Raw genomic sequence first — 12749 nt, 5'->3', positions numbered from 1 at the left:
GAATAGGCAAATCCATAGTATGAAACATACATTTGTGGTTGCCAGGGGAATAAGAGGAAAGGGAGACGTAGAGTGACTGCTGATTGGTACAGTGTTACTTGTGGGGTAACTGAAATGCTCTAAAATTTGATTGTACAGATGGTTGCACAATTCTGTGAATAAACTAAAAAGCACTGAATTGTGCTATACTATTTTGAAGGGTGAATGTTATGGTGTGTGAATTACCTCAATAAGCAATTTAAAAACACAATAAACAAAGCTCTCCTTTGGGAAAAGACCAATGTTCCAACAACAAGGTTTTCCAAACTATTTACTTATCTGGAGGAACAACAATTTCTTGGATACACTTCCTAACTTCTATTAAACACACTGCCATTTTAAATTAAAAATACTTTTTAAAGGACAGTTACATTGAGTTATAGCAGGGTTTCTAATCCTCACTGAGGGTCAGGATCACCTTATGGAACTTTAGAATTAACAATGACCAAGACTCTATTCCTTAGAGATTTGGATTCAAGTGGTCTAGGGAAAGACTCAAGCGGTGTTACATTTTTAAAGGCTCCCTCCCATGGATTTAAACAAGCAGCCAGGATTGGAAATCATATTGCAATTCAACAGAATATTAAACCATATTTTAAAAATCTTCTTTTAGGTGAAGGCAGACCTTTTCTTAAGCAAAACAAAAAGCAAATATTTAAGAAAAATTTGTTTCCAATCATACAACTATAAATAAAAAGCCACATAAAACAGTCATAAAACCAATTATTTAATTGAAGCTATAAAAAGAGGCAATACACTTGATAAAATAATTAGGAAACAATATTTAGCAAATTTTAAAAGATTTAAAACAGGAGAACACTTTACAAAAAGTTGTGTGGGAAATAAAATCCTTAAACTATGAATAGAAATGTAACATTACAGAGTACGTTATAAAATACAATGACAGAAATATAAAAGGACTATGTATACTCTAAGCTGAAAACTATTAATAATGACCAGATATTTAAGTTTAAATTTACAGTTCCTGGGTAAAAGGATCATATTACTTTACACATCTTCCAGACCAATGGGTAGTATTTTCCAATTAACCATGAGTGGTATCATCTTCTACAAAGTCTTTGGCCATCTCTGCTGTGATCACATCAATATGACTAACCTGAAGAATAAACATTAAAAACAGAATCTGTTAAATTGTAAAGAAACTTACCAGTGTTCCCACTGGATATGGTAATATTTTAAAAATACAGCCAATTACCTATAAATTTCATATTTCAAGTCAACTGACTCTAAAACACTGACTGATAAAACCCTTATTTTAATGCTGTTTGTTCAACTGCTAAGTTGCTTCAGTCGTGTCCGACTCTGTGCGACCCCATAGACGGCAGCCCACCAGGCTCCCCGTCCCTGGGATTCTCCAGGCAAGAACACTGGAGTGGGTTGCCATTTCCTTCTCCAGTTTGTTCAACACATGAGTTTAAAAAATATTTTGCATTTTAATGCTCTGAAGATACAGATAAGTACTAATGTCTAAATATCTGAACCACATTTTTGTTCAGTTTTTTATTACTTTGCTATTTCAAAGAATTTTAAGGCTGAAAACACCTGGAAGAGCCATGTGGTCTAACCAAATATAAATCAATGTATGTAAATGTTAAAGACTGCATTAAATAAGCACTAAATAGACTAGGGAGGAGGATAATGTCTCTTAATGCCAATGAAAATAAAACTATGCAATGAATGCCAAAAAAACCCCCCTGATAAGCTTCATAAACATTTTAAGGTTTTTTTCACAAAGACTTCATCCAATAAGCAACAAGTTTCTGAATTTTTTCTCATGACTTAAGTAACAACAAAAAAAAGAACTGAATGGATACAATGGATTAAATACTATATGAACTTAAACTTCATGTAAAAAAATTTTACCTTATTTCTGAACTTCACACCATAGAATTTGTCAGCTGACTCAAGCAGTTCAGGCCTAAAAGTAGTTGTAATGAATTGAGCATGTACAGCAAGCTCCATAATCATATCTGTAAAAAGAAAGAGTAATTTAATAAAACCGTTTTCTCAGTAGAACTAAAAATTTAAAAAGCAATGATCTTTAATCTTACCTAAAATTTAAAACTGCCTGTTTGCATACATCTATAGAAAGCATCAATTTATTTCTTAAGCTAGGGATAAACCTTTAACACCGATATCTTAGTTACAGAATATAAAAGCAGCATTTTCTAACTGGATTAGAAAATGTAGGATTAGAAATAATATCAAAGTAAATTTTTCTCATCCAGAAAAACCAAAAACAACCTTTTCCTGCTACCCACTCCCCCAAGATCTTTTGAACTTACTAAAGATCAGGTATAGATTATTTAAACACTGAATAAAATCTGTTCATGAAAAACAAGTTTTAAAAGGAGAGACATTTGTATAAAAAGCTGAACTGGGGTTGGATTTCCAATTGTTTCATGTTTCTCATAGAACTAAACTTTGTAGTCTAATAAAGAGAAATTATTTTGTTTATTGAATAATACCCTGTCTAGTCTCCCCAGATACCTCAGGCAGCAAGAAATATATGATAGAAGAGGCAAGCTATCATTTCTAGTAAGTTACTATGAAACTATGAAACCAAAACTGTACCCGACACAGCCTTTCTGTGCTGAGCATCCAGAGCCTGGTCAATCTCATCAAACAAGTAAAAAGGAGCTGGGTCACATTTCTGAATGGCAAAAATCAGAGCAAGAGCTACCAAGGATTTCTGTCCACCCGAAAGCTGTTGCATTTCTCTCATTTCACCTTGTTTTCCTGTAAATGACACCTAAGAAAATATTTAATTAGAGTTACTATTTCAAAGGGGTAAAATTACCATCATCACTTAAAATTAAATTGCATACAGTGTACCAATTTAAGATTTGCAAAATATCCACTATGATAATGCTCTCAGGAAAACTGAATATAAAGTTATTTTACCCTAATTCCAACTCCAGTGAACTGGTCAACTGATGGAACACTGCTTTGTGATCCAGAGCCCCTCTCACTTTCACCACTCCCTTCTCCTTCATCCTGAGATTGACTGCCTTCCACATCTCCTTTCTTCATCACCAAAGTAGCTTTGCCACCAGGGACCAACTTCTGGAATACTTCACTAAAGTTTTTGGATACCTTAAAATGAATAATATATAAATAGGTGTCAAATGGAATACGTACTTTTTAAAACAAAGACAAAAATTATTTAAAAGGAATAAAAAATATTTTCATTTTTTAATCTTAAGAACAAGAATAACTTGAAGATAGAACAAGAAGAACAAGAATAGCTGTATATATACTGGATGTCTGTAAATATTAGAACAATTATCAGTGGAAAAAAAGCTTTTAAATCTTTACAAATTGAATGATAAATTTTTAGCTTGTGTATTAACTACAAACAGAAACATACCTGTTTGAAAGTTAACTGAATAGCTTCATATTTTCGAAGTTCAAGTACATTCATCAGTTCCATGATTGATTTGTACCCCCTGTCCAACTCTTCTTGTCGCTTTATTAACTTTTCTTTCTGCTCCGAGAAATTTACAAACTGATCTAAAGCTTTTTTGTTAACATGGCTATACTTCTTCAATTCTGTGTTGCACTGCTCAAGTTTTCGAAACAACTATAAAGAGAAAAAAACATAAACAAACTCACATGTAGGAAAATTTGTAATGAGATTTCATATTTAAAACAAATTAGATTTACCTGTTTGAGGCTCAGTGTTTGGTATTTTTCAAATGCTTCCTGTGGAAGTGATCCAAGTTCTCGAATTTTCTTCATACACTCTTCTTTCTTCTTCAGCAGCATGCCTTGTCGATTTGTCATCTTTTCTAGTTCTTTAGTATCATGATTTATAGCATCCATGTGTTCTTTTTCCATATTTTTCCAGCGCTCCATACTCTTCTGCAGCTCCTTAATTCCAGCTTCTGTTTTATCGATGGAATTGTCCAAATCTAAAATGGGGGGAAAACCAAATTAGGCCATAACACTTTTGTATTTTGGCTGAGCCATGCGGCTTGCAGGATCTTAGTTCCCTGACCAGAGAGTGAACCTAGATCCTTGGCATGAAAGCAAGGAGTCCTAATCACTGGATCGCCAGGGAATTCCCCATAACACCTATTTTAAGGTGTTATCTGACCAAAGATTTTAATGGTCAAATCTATCAAAATAAATAGGTTTAAATTTTCCTGTGAAAATTTATGAAAGAATTCAGAATAAAATTGGGAGTATACATAAGCCATTCAGTTTATAAAAACCTAAAATAATTTTCTTCTCAGCAATTAAGTGTCAACAAACTTGATTCAGCTATTCCATGCTTTTGTCAATGAAACTAATAATGTATGGTCTCTTAAAAACTGCCACAAACATTTCAATAAAATGAAGGTGACTATAATCAACACCCTAATCTCTGTTCACTAGAAACTGTTTACGACAAAAACTTCTGGTACATGCTTTTGCCTATTTGGGTATTTCATTTTGTAATACAGTCTTATAAAATGAATAAGCTAAATTTAACTAGATATCAAAAACATTTTTACAAAATAAACATTCACCTTCTGATCTTGCCATGGTATCTTTCACCCTTTTATTGATGGCTTCAAGTTCTGAGGTTGTAGCAGTGAGAACAGTACCCCCTTCTGTCTCTCTCAGTTCATTGAGTTCCTATAACACAAAAGGAACACAGGAGCATTAAGCCATAAAAATATAAACTTTGTTAGTTTCAAAATGCTATGACTGCCAATGTTTATATAGCTGTTGATATGTTTGAATAAACACAAAAAACATACTTCAAATAGTTGTAAATACTTAAGGTATCCATTAAGCAGGAAAAAAATGATTAATGACTAAAAAATTTCTTAGCATCTGACCACTACTGAGAAAATATTTGTAACTAATATTTACTGAGTACCTAGAATACGCCAGATAATCACACAAAACATACTGCTATGCTTATTTTACACAAGAGGAAACTGGAGCTTAGAAACATCAAATGACTTGACCAACACAGCACACTAGGTGGCAGTGTGAGATCTCCAAGCCACGGCAGGTCGTCAGACTGCTAGTCTTTCTGTCCCCAGAGTCCATACTCTAAATCAGAGCCTCTCGCATAAGCATATTCAAAAGGTTATGCTCATCAAGAAACCATCAAAAGAGAACGTACCTGTTCTACTTGGTCCAAGCGTTTTCTCAAATTCTCATTGAGGTAAGTCTCTACTCGAGTAATAATACCTTCTAATTTAATTCTTTCATTCAGTAGTTGTCTGTTTTCCTAGAAGAAAAAAGAAAAACACAATTGTTTGTCTACATAGGCATGCACATTTCACATACAGGAATGCTGTTAATCTGTTGTTGTCTCCATTCAGATCAGATCAGTCGCTCAGTCGTGTCCGACTCTTTGCGACCCCATGAATCGCAGCACCCCAGGCCTCCCTGTCCATCACCAACTCCTGGAGTTCACTCAGACTCACGTCCATCGAGTCAGTGATGCCATCCAGCCATCTCATCCTCTGTCGTCCCCTTCTCCTCTTGCCCCCAATCCCTCCCAACATCAGAGTCTTTTCCAATGAGTCAACTCTTCGCATGAGGTGGCCAAAGTACTGGAGTTAAAAGACCTTTATTTTCTTCATCTACTCTCTTATCTATCCAGAAAGGCTATTTTTGTGCCTGGTTCTTTTTATAAGGCATACTACCAAAAATATTTTTCTTTTCCTGCTTTTCACTTTTTGAATTTAGGGTTAATTATTTACATCTATATTTAAGAATCAAATGTTATTAAAATGTTTAATCAAAAGTATTTTTAAATATGTAAAAGTGGTCACATCAATAAATAGCAAAGCTAATAAGCTCAATTTTACTAATGACAAACAGGCATTAAATAAGATGAAAGAAAATAAAGATTTCTTATACAACCTTATCATAAGGTTTAGAAAAACTTACTAAAATCTCATTTACTTTAATGGATACTGGAAGTCTTAATCTTATATTTTCTCAGTATCTCTTTCACACTCTTTTACTAGCAAGTAAGACACTTTTCACAACAGTTGATTACCAACAAAGTTTTTTTCTGTCAACTGTACTTGCCTGCTGAAGTTGACGAATTTCATCATTCAGTGCATCTACCCTCTTCTGATCTTCAAGACTAAGTTGAGAAAGCAAATCAGTTCCCAGTTCTGCTTTCAGTGATTCTCTGGTGGACTCCATAGCATGCAAACTTGCCTCCAAACTTTGTAAGCTACGTTGCTATATGACAGATTTTCCATTTATTAGTAACGGTATTAGTCAGTGTACACTTACAGTAGTGAAAAACTGGAGACCATCAATATTTGATATTAAAGTGAGCTTAAATAATATTATCTCAAATATTAGATGCCCATTACATTTGATAATTAGAACTATGCAACAACAAGAAAAATGTTTACGATGCAATGTTATGCAGGATGTGTGGAATAAACATATCATATTCCATGGTCAACCTATATAAAAATCATTATGCATATTCATAAGAACAGAAAGAAGTTGCCAGAATGTTAGGGTGGTTTAATTGTGGGTATATACACTACATTTTTAACTTTGTTGTTTTAGTGTAATTGATGTACAAAATTAGTAGTTTTTGTCAAAACTGCTCATGTTTATGAGACCAATGGATATTATCATTTGTAATAGCAATAACAATTCACTTTCTAACTCATTTTAATATAATTTGGGCAAAATGCAGTCAAATAAATCCATAAATAGCATTTACAGACACAAATGGTACCTGGCTGACTATCAAACAATACTTTTATGTCATGGCTCAAAATGCCTACTGGCTTAATGAAGTTGGAAAATATGAATTTGGCGTACAAAAGTAGACTCTTGAGTACTGATGAGTAAAAGTGTGATAAAGATACATGCAGATACCCAAAGTATGGGCCTAAATGAAAATGGAACATAATGTATATGCTATATAACCTACACAATATATAATCTACCCCAAATCTATATAATTAAATATATTTTTAAAAAGCATATTTACGAACCTTGGGCATAAAGGTTTTCTCTGACTGCTGCCTCTTCTCTTTTAACATCTTCATTTCTGATAATATGCTATCTCGAGATGCTTTAAATTTCCTTTGCTGAGTCTCTATTTGCTGCATTTGGTTCATAAGCTGATCAATTTCATTATTAATCCCTATACAAGGCTAAGGAAAATTCTCTTCAGTGTCTATTAACTTGTATCCCCTTCCTTTTCTTTATCCCTAGATTAAGCTATTTCCCCAAATTTAAGTACCATAACAACACAGAATTAAATCCTATGTCAAGTCTGTTCAGTCATAAAAGCAGCTTTAAACATTTTAACCCACTTCTCTCTCAAAATAACATACAATTTTACCAACTGCTATATAAAATAAATAAAACCATGGGAAAGTCCTAAAGGAAGCTAAATGATACACATTTTAAAATATATATCTTTTTCATTCAGCAAGTATTTACTATATAAACTTATGCTTAAAGCATAAGTTTAAAACTTATGCTTAAAGCACTATATAAGACAGTCAGATGTAAAGAGGAGGCTTCACGTATTTTCCCAGGCAAGATCTGTGCTCAAATCTTGCCAAATTTGGGCAGATTTCAAAGTATGCAAAGTCAAAGCTAAGACGTTTATTTACCTTCTTCTCTGTGCTCTTGCTTCCAACTGATGACAAAGAAGCTATACACTCACAATTTTTAAAATGCCAGTTTCAATAAAAATATCCTAATGAAGCAGTGAAAATAATTATTTTTACTGCTTGACTACCTGTATTTAATATTGTGTGACATAATGCAAGGTATAGACACAAAGCACTTTTGCCTTATACCATGGTTATTTTAAGAAAATGGACATGCACAACTGTTTTAGTTTTGAGCCGAACTAGTCACTTTTCACAGAAAACCATTTTTATCTGAAAAAATGGAAAGAACCATGGTTACTAAGACTTGCATTTTGATGGACATTTCCTCCACTAATACTAAATCTTAAACTCAAGATAATAACCCCTAATAGACATTTTTCAATCCTTATATATTTAACTTCTATGTAATATGTGGCATTCCTGATACTGCCCACTCTTCTTCCAGTGAAACCCTATCCTGGTTTTCTTCCTATAATTGTCTGACAAATCCTCCTCAGCTCCCTTTACAATCTTAAATTTCTGTGTTCCTCAGGTTCTTTTCTCTCAGAAATACACTCATTGCCATTAACTATGTAACAGTTAAGCAAAGGATATTACAATGGTTTTTAGTTTTCTCCCTGTTTTCGGAAGTTAAACGGACATACTACACAAGCCTTAAGTAAAAGTCAAAATAAAACACATGGGATACTTCCCCCCACTGTGTATGTGAAAATACATCTAACACTCAAAAGATTGTATATTCCAACCAAAACACAGGTCTTTCTCTATAGCAACACAAGACAAAAAGATATTTTCAATATTTCTGCGCAGATTTTCATTGAGCTTTGCTTCAAGCTCACCAAGTTCTTCTTCCGCTTTTCTAACATCTTTTTGTAATTCAAGTCTAGACTTCCTTGTATCATAATAGCCTCCAGTCAAAGCACCTCGATGACTAACTTGGTCACCTATTAATAAAACACAATAAAATTAGTAATTCTGTATAACAACATCTTTATTCAACAATAAATTGATTCATAATCAAACGCCTAGATTAATCTAAAGGTTTTACCTATTTAATAAGAACTTAAAAGTTAAGAGTTTAAGCCACCCCGGAAAAAATGTTGTTTTACAATATGAACACTTGCACTTAAAAAATATACCTTCCAGGTAAACCTGAACATTTGTCAGAAAGGAAAGAAGTGTTAAAGACTAACGGGAACATGTCAACAAGACACAGAACCTAGCTTGAAATTCCCAATGGCCATAACTGGAAATATGAAAATCAAAAATAATAATGGCAATTTGGAACACATTGAATAATAATAAAAAAAAATCCATGAATCACAGCGATACATAAAAAGGAAAAAAGGAGGGGGCTTTTCTTTACAGAAAAGTGACAGCTAATAAATATAGGAGCAATCACGGAATTTTAGAATGATCATTTTGAAATCCTCAATGTATTAATCAAGTCAGGCAAGGGTCACCAAAGGATGCTTAGCCCTTGGCAAAAAACTTTTGGGGGAACCTGATATTCATGTGTCCATATCATTTATTACTTACAAAGGGGAAAAGGTACCTTTACAACCAAGATCTGCTAGAGGTCAAAGCTGACCACTAACAGTGGGACACGCAGTAAGAAGTACACATCACCCATGCCAAGAATGCTTAACCTAACCTAATAAAGAGGAAGCAGTAAGACAAATCCACAACACAAAAGATTTTTGAGAGGGCAGACAGAAGAAGCAAGAACCACAGTCCCACAGTGGCTAAAACGAAAACTACATCACAGAAAGTTAACCAGGGTGAAAAAAGCAGAGGGTTTTGTCCCAGATGAAGGGGCAAGACAAATCCCAGAAAAACAACCAAATGAAGTGGAGAGAGGCAATCTTCCAGAAGAACTCAGAATGATAGTCAAGATGATCCAGAATCTCAGAAACAGAACAAAGATTGAAAAGATGCAGACATGTTTATCAGAGACCTAGAAGAACTAAAGAACAAACGAGATGAACAATACATTAGAAGGAATCAATAGCAGAACAACTGATGCAGAAGAATGGATAAGTGACCTGGAGGACAGGATGTTGGAAATCACTGCTGCAAACAGAATAGAAAAAAGAATGAAAAAAAAATGAAGACAGAACACAAGAATTTCTTTGAAAAAGTAAATTTCTGGGGGTGGGAGGAAAACTGGAGAACTGTGCTATACTGAAACTGTTTATGCTCCCCTGTAAACATATAGGGGAAAAAAAAAAAAGAAAATGAGGACAAGTGAACCTATATACCAGAGGTTCTTAACCTTCACTCAAAATAAAATTCAGGAGGTCCACTGCTAAATCTCGTTTTTAATATCTTAAAGAATAAATTACTATGTCATATTTCTAGAAATACTGTGATAACCATGCCAACTGGTTTCTTTGGTGATCCAAAGTATTTTGTTTAATACATTTAAAAAATTTTTGAGAAAGGTGCCAGAGGCTTCACCAAACCAAGTCCATGGTGCCAAAAGGTTAAGTAAGAAATTAATTCTACTATGCATTAAATGATTATACTTATGAGACATCAATTAAACATAAAGTGTTGACCTTGTTTAAATTCTGACTGGAATAAACCAACAGGATTTAAAAATGAGAAGTAACTGGACATGAATTTTCAAATACTTTTAAAGGAATTTATTTGTTCAAAGCTAATAATTACTATTACGAACCTTCCAAGGTTATGCAGTCCATAGTGAAAGCACGGGCCAACTGGGTTGAAACTTCCATACTACGACAAATAAGTGTTTTTCCAAATACATGTTTGAAAGCTTTGTCAAATCTGGGATTGTACCTCAATTTACTTATCATAGGAATAGCATCCTAAAAATGAGTATGTTGTTAGCAAGCAAAGAAATCACAACACAATTAAAATGTGTTAGCAGAATTGTAAATTACATTTTTCTGAAATACAAATAAACAAAATGCCTTTACATTTCAAAACTGTTATTTTTATACTGAACAAGTGAGAAAAATCATTCTACTGAAATATCCTGGAAATTGTACTCATGTAAGTCATCCAGGTTTTCAATAGTATAGAGGTTTTCAGAGTACGGTGATAAAGAGCTCAGTGGCTTTGGAGCCAGACTGCTCAAGTTCAAATCTCAGTTCTGCTTCTCAGATATGTGCTCTGGACAAGTTGCTTAACTTCTATACTCATCTATAGAACTACAGTAACAACAGTACCTTCCTCACAAAATTGTTACGATTAGGCGAGTTATAAATGTGAAACATTTAGGGTAGCATCTGTCACACAGAAGGGACAAATATAAACTAATAGTATATTCTCAAAATATTTTCATTTTATTTTCATCTAATAATACACATATAACCTTAGTTAGATACTCAGAAAAATATTTTTTCAGATAAAATTTATTTTCCCTTTTTCTCTCTCAACTGGCAGAATCAAATTTTTACATTAGGAAATACATCCTACATACAGAAAAAAGCAATAAATATGTTGTTGCTGCTGCTAAGTTGCTTCAGTCGTGTCCGACTTTGTGTGACCCCAGAGACGGCAGCCCACCAGGCTCCCCGTCTCTGGGATTCTCCAGGCAAGAACACTGGAGTGGGTTGCCATTTCCTTCTCCAATGTGTGAAAGTGAAAAGTGAAAGTGAAGTCGCTCAGTCGTGTCCAACTCTTAGCGACCCCACGGACTGCAGCCTATCAGACTCCTCCGTCCATGGGATTTTCCAGGCAAGAGTACTGGAGTGGGGTGCCATTGCTTTCTCTGAATAAATATGTTAAGCTTAAATTAATAATTACAAAGCAAACACCAATATAACCACCATGTAGGACAAGAAACAAAACACTGCTATAAAACCCAGAAGTCACGCGTGTAGCCCTCTTCTAATCATAGCGGTTATCTCCAATGGTTACCTGCTGGTGATGACCACTCATAATTTTGTGGCAATCACTTCCTTGCACTTGTAGTTCTGTCATCTAAGATTACTTTTGTTCAGGTATTGTAAAGGGAACAACACTATATGCATTCTCTCGTGATTTGCTTCACTCACGTATCACATTTAGGATTCAATTTCTCCTCCTCAAACTTCAGAGATAGTTTGTAGATTTAAAAGAAAAGGCTAGACTACTTAAATAGCTCATAAGATTCTCACTGTTCCTCTTCAACTGTAGCTCATTCTCCTGGGTTTTAGCTTTAACCTTAAAAAACAGTGAAATAACTGCTACTACCATCAACATTCTGAAGCCAAATGCCTCAAAGCAATTACATTTTTATCAAGGATGATGTCTAGGTAATATTTTTAATCTGTTAAAAAGCATACCAGCTAATAACAAGAGCAACATTATGCTTTCAGAGCCTATCATCTTGCTAGACATTTTTAATCTAATTTATAAGCTGTTTTAAAAAAAGAATATTCAGAAATCTTATTTACTTTAAATGATACTTCCGCAGGGAATTCTTCTCCAATTATTAAATCTTAATTTTGTCTCCTTGAGTTACACTCTCAGAATACCCTGTACTGATGTATTTTAACACTTTGCACATTTTGCAATGGTTTATGTCATGGCTGTGACCTCTGTCTTCCTTCCTTTCCTCATCCAGCATTAACTATCCTCTACGGTAAGAAAGGAATGTTTTCCTCACAGACCATGTGAACCAGTGTATAGTGCTAAACCAAGAAAAAAACTTATTGAAAGACAGACTTTAACACACATCAACTCACATTGGTTTCAGGATAGGCAGTATCCCTTACATCTAACTTGTTAAGAGGCAGGAAAGTAACCTCTCCAGGAAGATTCATTTTATTAAACTCCATCAAAATCTTCGTGCTGACTTCATCTGAATCAACAATGTGATAAAATAACCTACATGTAAAGAGAATGAGATAGGTCCAAAGTGCTTTAAACATTTAAGCAAACAAGTTACTTTTTTCTATGCAATCCAATTTGTATGGGGAGGGCTACTCAGAAAATTCCAATGGAGGGAGAGAAAGTACAAAAAGGAGAAGTTCTAGTTTCTACAACTAGGAACAAACACTTAGCATCAATGTCTTTAATTGGAATATTAAATAAAAGAGGATTGGAATATTAAATAAAAGA

At 34.0% G+C, this 12749-nt stretch overlaps 1 protein-coding gene across 2 annotated transcripts in view; it reads right to left on the bottom strand.

The window, feature by feature from the left end:
• Positions 1 to 745: 745 nt before the first annotated feature.
• SMC3 (structural maintenance of chromosomes 3) overlaps positions 746 to 12749 on the bottom strand; it is a 38134-nt gene continuing 26130 nt past the window's right edge. For both annotated transcript variants that reach the window (XM_061403433.1, XM_061403434.1), the window contains 13 exons: positions 12374 to 12515; positions 10357 to 10507; positions 8465 to 8617; positions 7041 to 7192; positions 6103 to 6261; positions 5183 to 5290; positions 4575 to 4683; positions 3727 to 3974; positions 3431 to 3643; positions 2965 to 3156; positions 2635 to 2812; positions 1924 to 2030; positions 746 to 1156 (listed from right to left, as the gene is read on the bottom strand). In XM_061403433.1, coding sequence (XP_061259417.1) covers positions 1085 to 1156; positions 1924 to 2030; positions 2635 to 2812; positions 2965 to 3156; positions 3431 to 3643; positions 3727 to 3974; positions 4575 to 4683; positions 5183 to 5290; positions 6103 to 6261; positions 7041 to 7192; positions 8465 to 8617; positions 10357 to 10507; positions 12374 to 12515 — 1984 coding nt within the window. In that variant the 3' untranslated portion in view covers positions 746 to 1084. The remainder of the gene's footprint in view (positions 1157 to 1923; positions 2031 to 2634; positions 2813 to 2964; positions 3157 to 3430; positions 3644 to 3726; positions 3975 to 4574; positions 4684 to 5182; positions 5291 to 6102; positions 6262 to 7040; positions 7193 to 8464; positions 8618 to 10356; positions 10508 to 12373; positions 12516 to 12749) is intronic.

This window comes from Bos javanicus, chromosome 26 (assembly GCF_032452875.1).
Source record: "Bos javanicus breed banteng chromosome 26, ARS-OSU_banteng_1.0, whole genome shotgun sequence".
NCBI lineage: Eukaryota > Metazoa > Chordata > Mammalia > Artiodactyla > Bovidae > Bos > Bos javanicus.
Note: the sequence above shows the minus strand (reverse complement) of the source record. Positions and strands in the feature narration are given on the sequence as shown.